We start from the raw sequence: 9,937 nt of genomic DNA on the forward strand, positions 1-9,937 counted from the left end.
GAAGGAACGTTCCCGTAAAGCTACCGACGGGAAGACTGCCTTTTGGAGAGACACTATCCACGAGCAGACCCCATAGGCTCACGTGCCTGATGGTAGTTGTCCCTTGCACTCACGTTGGCCTTTTCTTAGCAAACGTCTAAGTTTTTGTGTGCTTGTATAGCTTACACAACCCCTCTCCTCTTTGCTGGACATCCTGAATGTCCAGTTGGGTGAATATTTGTACACTTGGAAGAGGAAAATAGATCTCCTCACACAATCGGCACCATGAAACTCATGCCAGTTCACAGTGGGATGCTGCCTACTGCCCAGAATGTGGCTGAAATCCAAATAACGGGATGTGATATTTTTGGTGATGGAGACAAGGGCAAGCCCCTGAAGCTCGATACCCCACTTACGTATAGTGTACAACTACACCAACGCTTCAGTATCATAAGATGTAGGAGGGGCCCATGGTCAGTGCCCTCAGCAAAACCTAGGCCCAGCTGGACTGTAGGCCTCGTACTGCTGGAATGTTACATTTCCCGGTGGGGGGCGTTTGGGCAGCTATTACATTAGATGTTTAGAAAACGTGGAGTGGGATAAAAGAGGAGGAGGAAATAAGCCACAGTCGGGCTGTGAAGCCTAAGGCCCCTTTGGACCCAGTGATGTGTCAGTCAACCAGTCTGGTTTAGTACATTACCACTGCTTATCACCTGTTGGCGTCCAACTACCCATGCCTTCCTGGAGAGAAAGCGTGAGTCTGTCTGTCTTTACCCTCTCCTATTTTTTTTCGCTCCCATTTTATCATGAAAGCTCAGGCGCTCGTCTCTAGTACTTGCCAAATCACTGCTTGCTGATCTCTCTCTCTCTCTCTCTCTCTTTCTCTTTGTTTATGTCTGTACCTTTTTCTCTGTATGTTCTGTAGAGGATGTAGCAAATTTAACAGCCAGTGATGTGATGAATCGGGTAAACCTTGGATATTTGCAAGGTAATTCTTTTCCCCTGGGAGTCAAGAGTGACTTGCTGCACCCAGGATAACAAGACCATGCCAATTAAGTCTAACCTCTCCTACACACTCTTCCTTGCCTGTTTTCACCTTTGAGCCTTTGAAGCACTTATTTGTGGGAGCGGGTTGGGAAAGGACCATCTGTAATTTGCTAGTAAAGTTGCAGAGAGACACAATCCCGGTGACTGTCTGCGAGTTGAAAGTGTTTGCGGAAATTACAGCCGTTAATTGCTTCTTTAAAAATCCCTCCTTGCAACTCGATTTAGGTCTGTTGAAACCAGTGGGTATTTGAGACCCAGGTTTTTTTTTTCTTGGCAGACTAGATTGAGGATAAATTGTGTCCTCTTCGGGGCCTTCCAATGAATGGAACCGTAGAAATACAAGAATTTCATTATCTTCTTTTAAAATACGTGTCCTGTGATCAAAGTTTAGTAGCCTCGTATCATTTCTTTAAAGAATTTTCTATGGGGTTTTGTTGCTGTTTTATTTCCAAACTCCTCTGGGTGAACCCAGAGTGGAACAAAACCATTTATGTGTTCCTCCAGGTTAGCCCCACATCATCTATAAGTATCTGCCTTGATGCAAAGGAGCAAGGACCAGATTCTGTTACTGTCCACATTTTACCTAGTCATCTGAGCACCATGTTTAGTCTCTAAGGCCCGGTCTACACTGAAGGGGAAGGTTGATCTAAGATACACAACTCCAGTGATGTTAATTACATCGCTGGAGTCGACGTATCTTAATTCCCCGTCCACACAGCAGGAGATCAACGGGAGCAAACACTCCGGTCAGCTTCCTTACTCCTTGCAAGGAGCTGGAATACCCACCCTATGAGTTTGCTTTAGCGTGTCTTCACTAGACCCACTAAATGGAACCCCCGAAGATCGACCGCAACAGCGTCAATCTTCCCCGTAGCATAGACGTGCCTTACAACGACAGTCGCATTCCAGCTCAATGTGATTTATTTGCAATTATCCCTAAGTCAAAAAGCTCTTAGAATGAAGCTGAATTTCATACTGAGTTAAACATCAACTCAGGCCCTGCCTGGAGAGTGCTCATGCTGTATAGCTTTGTAGAAAACAGGTGAAAGACATTTAAAGAGAGGAAACTGTGGGAAGGGCTTTTAACTACAGATTACTGTCATCAAAGTCCATGTGATTTTGATGGCTACCACAAATCAAAATCTAAAGCAATTCTTTATGTAGTACTCTTCTGCCTAGACCCTTTAAAATCAAACCCAAAACTGATAAAAAAAAATTATTTCAAGTCAGGCCTTCTTTAGCCAACACGTAAGGTGAAAAGTTGGCATTTCCCTGTATAATATGTGCTTCATAAGAGGAATGGCCCCAACTGTGGCTTCATGGGAATCCCACTCAGTTACAGTATATTGCCAGCTAATCAGCTCACATTTGTTAATCCGTGTGTCGGTGATTTTTTTTTTTTTTTTTTTTTTTGTGGCTTGGAGCTCCTTTGATTTATTATCCTATAAAGGGGTAGATTCCACAGCAGGGAGAGCGTTGCACATTCATACGTGCAACCTGATAAGCCAGGAGAAATAACAAAAAATACCCACAGAACATTGGTTACTACTATTTTTGAGCTCTTCCCCCAATCTGAATTCCAGATTTATCTACGAGCTCATAGGTTACTAGCCAGAAGACCAAGTTTAAATCTGGACACACTCTAAATTGGGCTAGCAAGCATACACCTGCAAGGTGAGCAGGCTAGAATCTCTGATCTACAGATGATGCTATGGCAATATGCTGGGCGGGTTAGCAGTGCTTTGGTGTAATGCATGGGTTTGTGTCCCCGGAGCAGGAAAACCTCCCTGTCCCGAAGGTAACCCCGCTCCTTCCCCAGTCATCCGGCAAACTGTGCATTTGTAACGGCCAAGCTGTCAGAAGTTTGAAATGGCTCTCGCCCTGCGCTCATAGCATTCCTGTTCTTCTGCTCCCTTGTCACTGTAAGGCTAAGCATTGGGATGTGACCAGCTAAGGCCAAACAGTCTGTAAAAATTGATCAGTGGCTCATGGCTCTGGTAATCGGGACGTGAATCAGGATGGCACAAAAAAGCATCTTCCCCAACAGGAGTGCCCGATTCCTGACCTTTCTTCCTTCATCACCATGGAGATGGTCAGGAGGCCCCGAGGCCAGCAGGTAGCGGGAAGCCTGGCGAGGAAAGGCTGTCTCTCAGCATGCTCTGAAAGGGGCCAGGTGTGGGCACCGATGTGGGATCGAATCCCAGAGGTGGGGCCCCGGTCCGGAGAATGCGCTTTGGCTTCCACTGATTCTGCCCTCTGGAAAGATAGCTGAAGAGCTCCTTCTGTGGGTGGACATGCTGAGGCAGAGGGGCGCAGAGCGCTGGAGACCAGCCGAGTCTAAGAGGCTAGGTTTCACCCGGGAGCAAAGCGAATGGGCCACCACAGCAGAAACCGAAACTGAGGTGTAATCACGACAAGGAGCCTGGTGGCACTGCAAAGACTAAGACATTTCTGAGGGGATTCGAGAGGGAGCTTTCATGGGTTACAACTCACTTCCTCAGCTGCTGAAGAGAAAAAGAAAGACGGGAGAGGGGGGGATACAGAGATGGGAGTGTGCCATGCGTGCTAATTAAAGTGTGGCCTTCCAGGTTGGGCCTAGCTCAGGGGCTTTGCCCCAGCCGTGAGCTAAAGGGCATAGGCAGCTGGGAGGCCCCTGAATGGAATGGAAGCTGCAGGCTCCTGCTGCCCGGATGAGGCCCTGCGTCGACGGCCATTTTAAGTAACGCCCCACGTGCAGATCTCAGCTCTCTTCGGCTCCTCAGAGCCGCCTCTCTTGACGAGCCGAGGCAATAAAAGTGCAACCGTTTCCTGCTCCTGGGGGCAAGAGCAGGCATCGCCCAGGCTGGTGGTTTCTCTCAGCTCGCCGGGAGTGCGTGGGGTCAAAAAGACGACGCGATCCCAGGGCCCGCAGGGACATGGCGCTCCAGCGTGTTCCGGGAGCGTCATTGCAAGGAGTTGCTGAACGAGATGGGGGGGCAGGCAGGTTGCCTGGGTCTGTTTCTGACAGGGGGAAAGACCGAGAAGGGTCAGGAAGGAGGGATTTGGTGTATATGACTGCAGTCCGGGGCCCCATTCGACCCTTTGAGCTTTCATTAGCTCCCTCTCCAATGTAGAGAGCGTGAAAGGGCCGTTCTTTGCCTATAGCACAGTATTTATGTGGCTTCGGGCTCTACCAAAAGCTACGAGCGATGGGACAGAAATCGCTACCGTGTTTAAGCACTGAAACCAGTGTATAGATGAATCTCTGCGCTAGCGCCTGAGTTTTCACAGAGCTCTGGACACTAGCAGCTAATGCAGAGCTGGGCCGGATCTGGCCCACCAACCCACCAGATCCCCCCAGACCCTGCTGGCATGCAGCTGCCGCGGTTTAAAACACAGTCCCTGTGGCACACTGGGAAAAGGGGGAGGCCCAATCCTCAGCTCCTTTAGCCGGGAAAGAACTGGCCAATAGGAATTGACCCCAGCCAATCTCTCAGCTCCTATTGTCTGCAAACAGCCAGCCAATAGGAGCTGAGTGATTGGCCTGGGGGATGGGGGCAGCACAAGCCTCTTTCCCATCCCAGAGCTGAGAGCCATGTGGAAGGAACAAGCCTGCAGTGATGTGGTGCTGTAGCAGGCAGGGAGCCCCATCTGCCTTGAGGGTGCTGCAGGGCTGCTGGCTTAGGAAACCCTGCCCCTCCCGCACCCCAACTCCCTCCCCGGGTCCCATGCAAACCCTCTGCACCCCGCTGCCCCGGGTCACAACTCCCTCCCAGACCCTGTACCCCCTCCTATACTCCTCCCCCAAGCCAGAATCCTATCCGGCACCCAAACACCCTCCCAGGCCCTGCACCCCAATCCCCCACTCCAGGTCACCACTCAAACCCTCTGCAGTCTGCATCCTCTTTCCCCTTCTCCCAGGTCACCAACTGCCTCCCAGACTTTGCAGCCCCCCCCCCCACCCCGGCCACAATCCTCTCCTGCACCCCCGCGCCCACCCCTGAGCCTACACCCCCATCTCCTGACCCAGGTCACAGCCCCCTTCCTCACCCAAACTCCCTCCCAGACCGCACACTGTCTCCTGCACCCCAGTCCCTTACTCCGTGCACCCTACCTCCACCCTAGACCCCGTACCCTCTCCACTGCGAAGTGCGGCCCTTGACCACTTTCCAAAATCTTGGAGTGGCTCCCCCCACCAAAAATTACTGCCCACCCCTGAGCTAACGCATGACTGGCGCGACCTAGCTGGTTTTCCAGACGCCATTGGAATGATGCGTTTTGCCGCCATATTGATTTGGAAGCCACTGATGCCTGTCACCACATCCACGCCCAGGGCATCAGCGGGCGCCAGACCTAGACTCTGCAACCCCCCCTTTTCCCCGCGTCCCAGGAGGGGCCAAGTGCGCGCCAGTTGCACACGCAGGCCCAAGCCGTGCTTCCGAGCGGAATAGCTGAGCCCAGGCCGCTGAGAGCAGATGTGTGAGGAGATTGGCTCACCTGCGCTTAAAGTCAAACATGAGCTATCCGGTGGGGTCACGCCTCTTAGCACACGCAGTTGGCCACTTGCGCAGGCCAATCAGTTTCGTATTTTGCTTGACTTGCTTGTGCCCAGCGCTTGGCCTGTTACGTTATAAACCAGTTTTTCGGGACTCTTTCGGGGCACGGCTACACTACGCGGAACATGATGCGATCGATCTCCTTGGGGGTTGATTTAGCAGGATAGACCCATTAGAGTGAACTCAGAGGGCACCCCCATTGGTGCCGGTACTCCTGCTTCTTGTGCCACATAAAGGAAGCTGACAGGAGTGTTTCCTCCAATCGGCTTCCTGCTGTATGGACGGCGCAGAAATGCGATGTAAGACACCTGGACCCCCAGCTGCGTAATTTACATAGCTGGAGCTGCATATCTTACTTCGCCCTTCCGATGTAGAGTAGACCAGGCCCACTGGAGAACACATTTTAAAGACACAATTAATTATATCATACTAATCAAAACCAGGGGAGCCGCAACAAGAATCGAAGACTTTACGGGGGATTCAGGCATCGAAGAAGAACCAGTAAAGCAAAGGAGACAAATGCACAAGATAACAGCTGTCTGTGGCACCACCGAACACGCTAAGATAAAAACCTTGACTAGGATTTCCAAACGTGGGCAAAAAATCAGCACAATCGATGATGATTTCTGGGCTGATGGAGGATTTCAGATTAAGATTAGAGACCAAGTCCCAGTGAAAAGCCTTATAGTGATTTCATGTACCTGTCGTCATGCTGCCCTGGACTTACTGCTTTACTAACCCGTCGTCACATTTTTTCCATCCTGTACATAATGCGTCTTGTCCGTGAATGTCTGAAAACCATTAATTGTTTGACAGCTCTTATTCCCATTTACGCTGGCGGTGCTACACGCTTGTGAATATGATTTCCTTGACAGCTGAGCAGATGCTCTTGCATCCCTTTCTCTCGTGGTCTTGTTGCTCAGTTGTAACAACAAAAGGCAGAGCTACCCTTTGGCACGCTGCTGTTTATTCTGTGCAACACAAACATGCTGTAAATAGACAGACCCCCTCCAGTTATCTTGCCGTCACCATCCATAAGGTTAGTCCCAGGGAATGGGTTTCCAATTTATGCGATGCATGTGTTGATGGTCATGACTATTTCCTGATGAATTTGCTAGTAACGCGGAGCCTTGCTACTGAATTCTGGCAGTGCGAGTCCCTAACCGTCCTACGGTTCTGAAATGACGCTGAGTTGTCTTTGGGTAGACTGACAAATAAACCCTGTAAATAAATCCTGCTGCAGGGCTAAGAGTAAAGGGGCAAAACTGAGCATGTGGCAAAAACGCAACCCCCTGAGGAGTGTTCTAGAGGCACCGAACAGGGTTTTGGAGCATGGACGGTGCCCATAGTCATGTCACGTTTCTCTGGGCATTAAAACAAGGTAAGAGCAGTTAGCGTCGCAGAATCCTAGGGCTGAGAGAGACCTCAGGCGTCATCAAGTCCAGGACCAACCCAACTCAATCATCCCAGCCAGGGTTTGTCAAGCCACTTAACCACCTCTAGGGATGGAGATTCCCCCCAAGGGAACCCAGCCCGGTGCTTCCCCACCCTCCTAGGGAAATAGTTTTTCCTAATCTCCAACCTGGACCTCCCCCACTTCAACTTGAGCCCATTGCTCCTTGTTCTGCCATCTGCCCCCACTGAGAACAGCCTCTCTCCATCCTCTTTGGAATCTCCCTTCAGGTAGTTGAAGGCTGATACCAAATCCCCCCCTCACTCTTCTCCTCTGCGGACTGAACAAGCCCAACTCCCTCAGCCTCTCCTCATAGGTCATGTGCTCCAGCCCCCTCATCATTTTGGTTGCCCTCCGCTGGACCCGCTCCAATCCCTTCTAGAATGGGGGAGGGGTCAGAACGGGTCTTTCCTTAAAGCCGCCACATGGCCTGAGAGGGGCATTAAACACTGTCCAGCATGGCAGGCCCTGAGCTGCGTGGCTGCCAGCCATCGGGTTCAGAGCCGCACATGCGCTCAAGTTGCCTGAGGCTTTGAAAAAGCGACGGCGGAATGTTCCGGCACCAGCCTCACCGTTCCAGAAGGAGCCCAGCGTAGGGCTTCATGCGGGGCTCTCTAATAGACCTGAAAGAGCTCGGCAGGGTCGCTGTGTTAGGCGGTCAACAGGAGCTTCGTGGCATGCCTGGGACAGCAGCCGACGGCTCCCTGCAGTAGGCAGCTGGGGGCGTGCATGGAGGCAGCATGCTCCGGAGTGGAGCCCAGGGAAAAGGTGGCCCCAGACAGGCTGTGTGGCAGGTTGCTGAGAAGCCAGCCCTGTGTGAGCCCTTGTGCCAGCCCTGGTGTGAGCATGCACGGTCAAGCAGCGCTAGCAGGGGTGTGGCGAAGAGAGGGGGCCAGGACGCCGCACTGTGAGTGCTCAGCGGGGGGGGGGGCATAACCCAGCCCCATCCAGTAGCAAGCCCCGAAGGAGAGGCCTTCAGCGATCAGCTTGGGGCCAATTCTGAGGTAAATCCAGGCTCTACGGGCAGGACCTTGATTGTCTCGGGAGAGAACCAGTGCGCTGAGGAGTCAGTGAGGGCCGGGCGCACCCCTTGTAAACCAGCCAGGGCACCCTCCGGCCTCCCCCGTTTGCCTCAGCAGAGGGAAGGGAAGCGTTTCACCTCCCGCTGCCCCTTGCCAGCTACCCTACAGTGGGGTTCAACTGCTCTTCCCAACGAATGCCTTATGGACGGCACATGCAGCATGATGTGCCTCCCTTCTCCCCCCCCCCCTCCCACACACACACTTTCGTGGGGCCATGTCTGAGTGAGTCCGGGACTTGGCCAGCAGGAAGGGAAAAGCAAACTCAGCTGAGCCCGTCCGGCCGCTGGTTTTTTTGGGGCTGCGTTCGTGTGGAGAACTAGTGTCAGGTGCGACTGACCCACGAAGGCCAGGGAGCATGTACGCCAGAGGGAGCCACGAGCCCCCACGCCCTGCAGCAGGATGTGTCATAGGGCTTCAGGCACTAACCGGGCCGTGTGGGTTTTCGACCGCCCATTTGCACATAGTCCTTAGCACATCTGCTGCTGGCCTTGTAATGCAGCGAGGCCAGTAGCCCCCTGCGTTGGGATTGAGTCTACCGCGTGTTCACTGACTAGCCAGCCGCGCAGTCCCTGCGCTCGCGCCAGCCACCTGCGTGACGGCTCCCTTTCCCCCTTGCAGATGAAATGAATGACCATCAGAACACCTTGTCCTATGTGCTGATTAACCCACCTCCAGACACGCGCTTGGAACTCAACGACATAGTGTACGTATGACCGTTACCCAGCACGTTGGCAGGGCAACGCCAAAAATGGCCCTGAATAGCGATGGTGTGAGATTTTTGATTGACACCTGCGCTGAGGACCCTGCCTGGCAATTTAGCCTAATGAAGCTCTGAGGGATTAAATTTCCTTGGAAGAGCTGAGGATGGTCCCTGGCACACCTCGACTTTGTAATAACCTGGCTGTGTACCTACCCCGGTCTCTCTCCACACGCCCCACCCCCAGCCAACGGGCTGTAGTCACCGGTTTCCTATTCAGGGTGAAAAAAACCCGAACATAATTATCTTAAAGGCTGTTACACTGGCATGAACAATCCAACAATGCAAAACACCCTGGCTCCGGGCCACTGACTTTAAAAAGGGACGTGGTTTTCTCCTGGGCTAATGGCTGTCAAATTACCACAGGACTCATGGGCAGTGGGTGACGCTTCCCTTGTCTGCCCCGGCTCCACCACATACCTCCCCAGCACACCCACCCCCCCATCCGCTTCTCACAATGTCCCTCCTCAGCTGGACACACACCCGCCCTGCTCACCACAAGACCCCCCCCCCCTCGCAGCCAGCTAATGGCTCACCACATCCCGCCCCTTCCCCCCCACTGCCTGATTCCCCCAACCCCGGCCTAAGGCTCGCGTCTTCACCCCCCACCAGCCTGCCACTCGCCTCTTCAACCCTCCACCAAGGGACCTGTAAGACACGCCCCCACCCCACCCATCTCCTCCCGCGTGCACCTGCCCGCTCACTTCCTGACCCCCCCCCCCGAATGCTACTGGCTCGACAGGTTCCTATGCCCTCCTGTGACTCTGCAGAGGCGGGATGTGGGGCGCAGCAGGGACCTGGCGGGGAGGGGGAAGGGGAAGTTAGACCTACCCAGCAGCAACAGTAGCTGGTGGTGAGGGGGCTCAGGGAAGGAGCGGCACAGGGCGGGGAAGAAGTGGGGCTACCACCCGGCTCCACTGTCCAGAGGTAGGTTGGTGGCCTGTTCTGTCAGCCCCCCCCCCCCCCCACCGCCCATGAGCGCTCCCCCCAAGAACGCCCAGGGGCTTTGGCACCCTAGTGATGTGAGCGAGGTGCCTTTCCCACCCTTGTCACACTAAGGCGCGTGTGTTTGCTTTCTTCCTAG

At 53.3% G+C, this 9,937-nt stretch overlaps 1 protein-coding gene across 5 annotated transcripts in view; it reads left to right on the forward strand.

The window, feature by feature from the left end:
• The window catches only part of KCNT1 (potassium sodium-activated channel subfamily T member 1), a 234,670-nt gene that overhangs the window by 217,788 nt on the left and 6,945 nt on the right, over positions 1-9,937 (forward strand). For 4 of the 5 annotated variants that reach the window (XM_075905515.2, XM_075905514.2, XM_089772974.1 and 1 more), the window contains 2 exons: positions 905-967; positions 8,715-8,799. In XM_075905515.2, coding sequence (XP_075761630.1) covers positions 905-967; positions 8,715-8,799 — 148 coding nt within the window. The remainder of the gene's footprint in view (positions 1-904; positions 968-8,714; positions 8,800-9,937) is intronic. The other variant, XM_089772975.1, reaches the window with a different exon arrangement.

The sequence above is a fragment of the Pelodiscus sinensis genome, chromosome 23, assembly GCF_052426305.1.
Source record: "Pelodiscus sinensis isolate ZL-2025 chromosome 23, ASM5242630v1, whole genome shotgun sequence".
Lineage (NCBI taxonomy): Eukaryota > Metazoa > Chordata > Testudines > Trionychidae > Pelodiscus > Pelodiscus sinensis.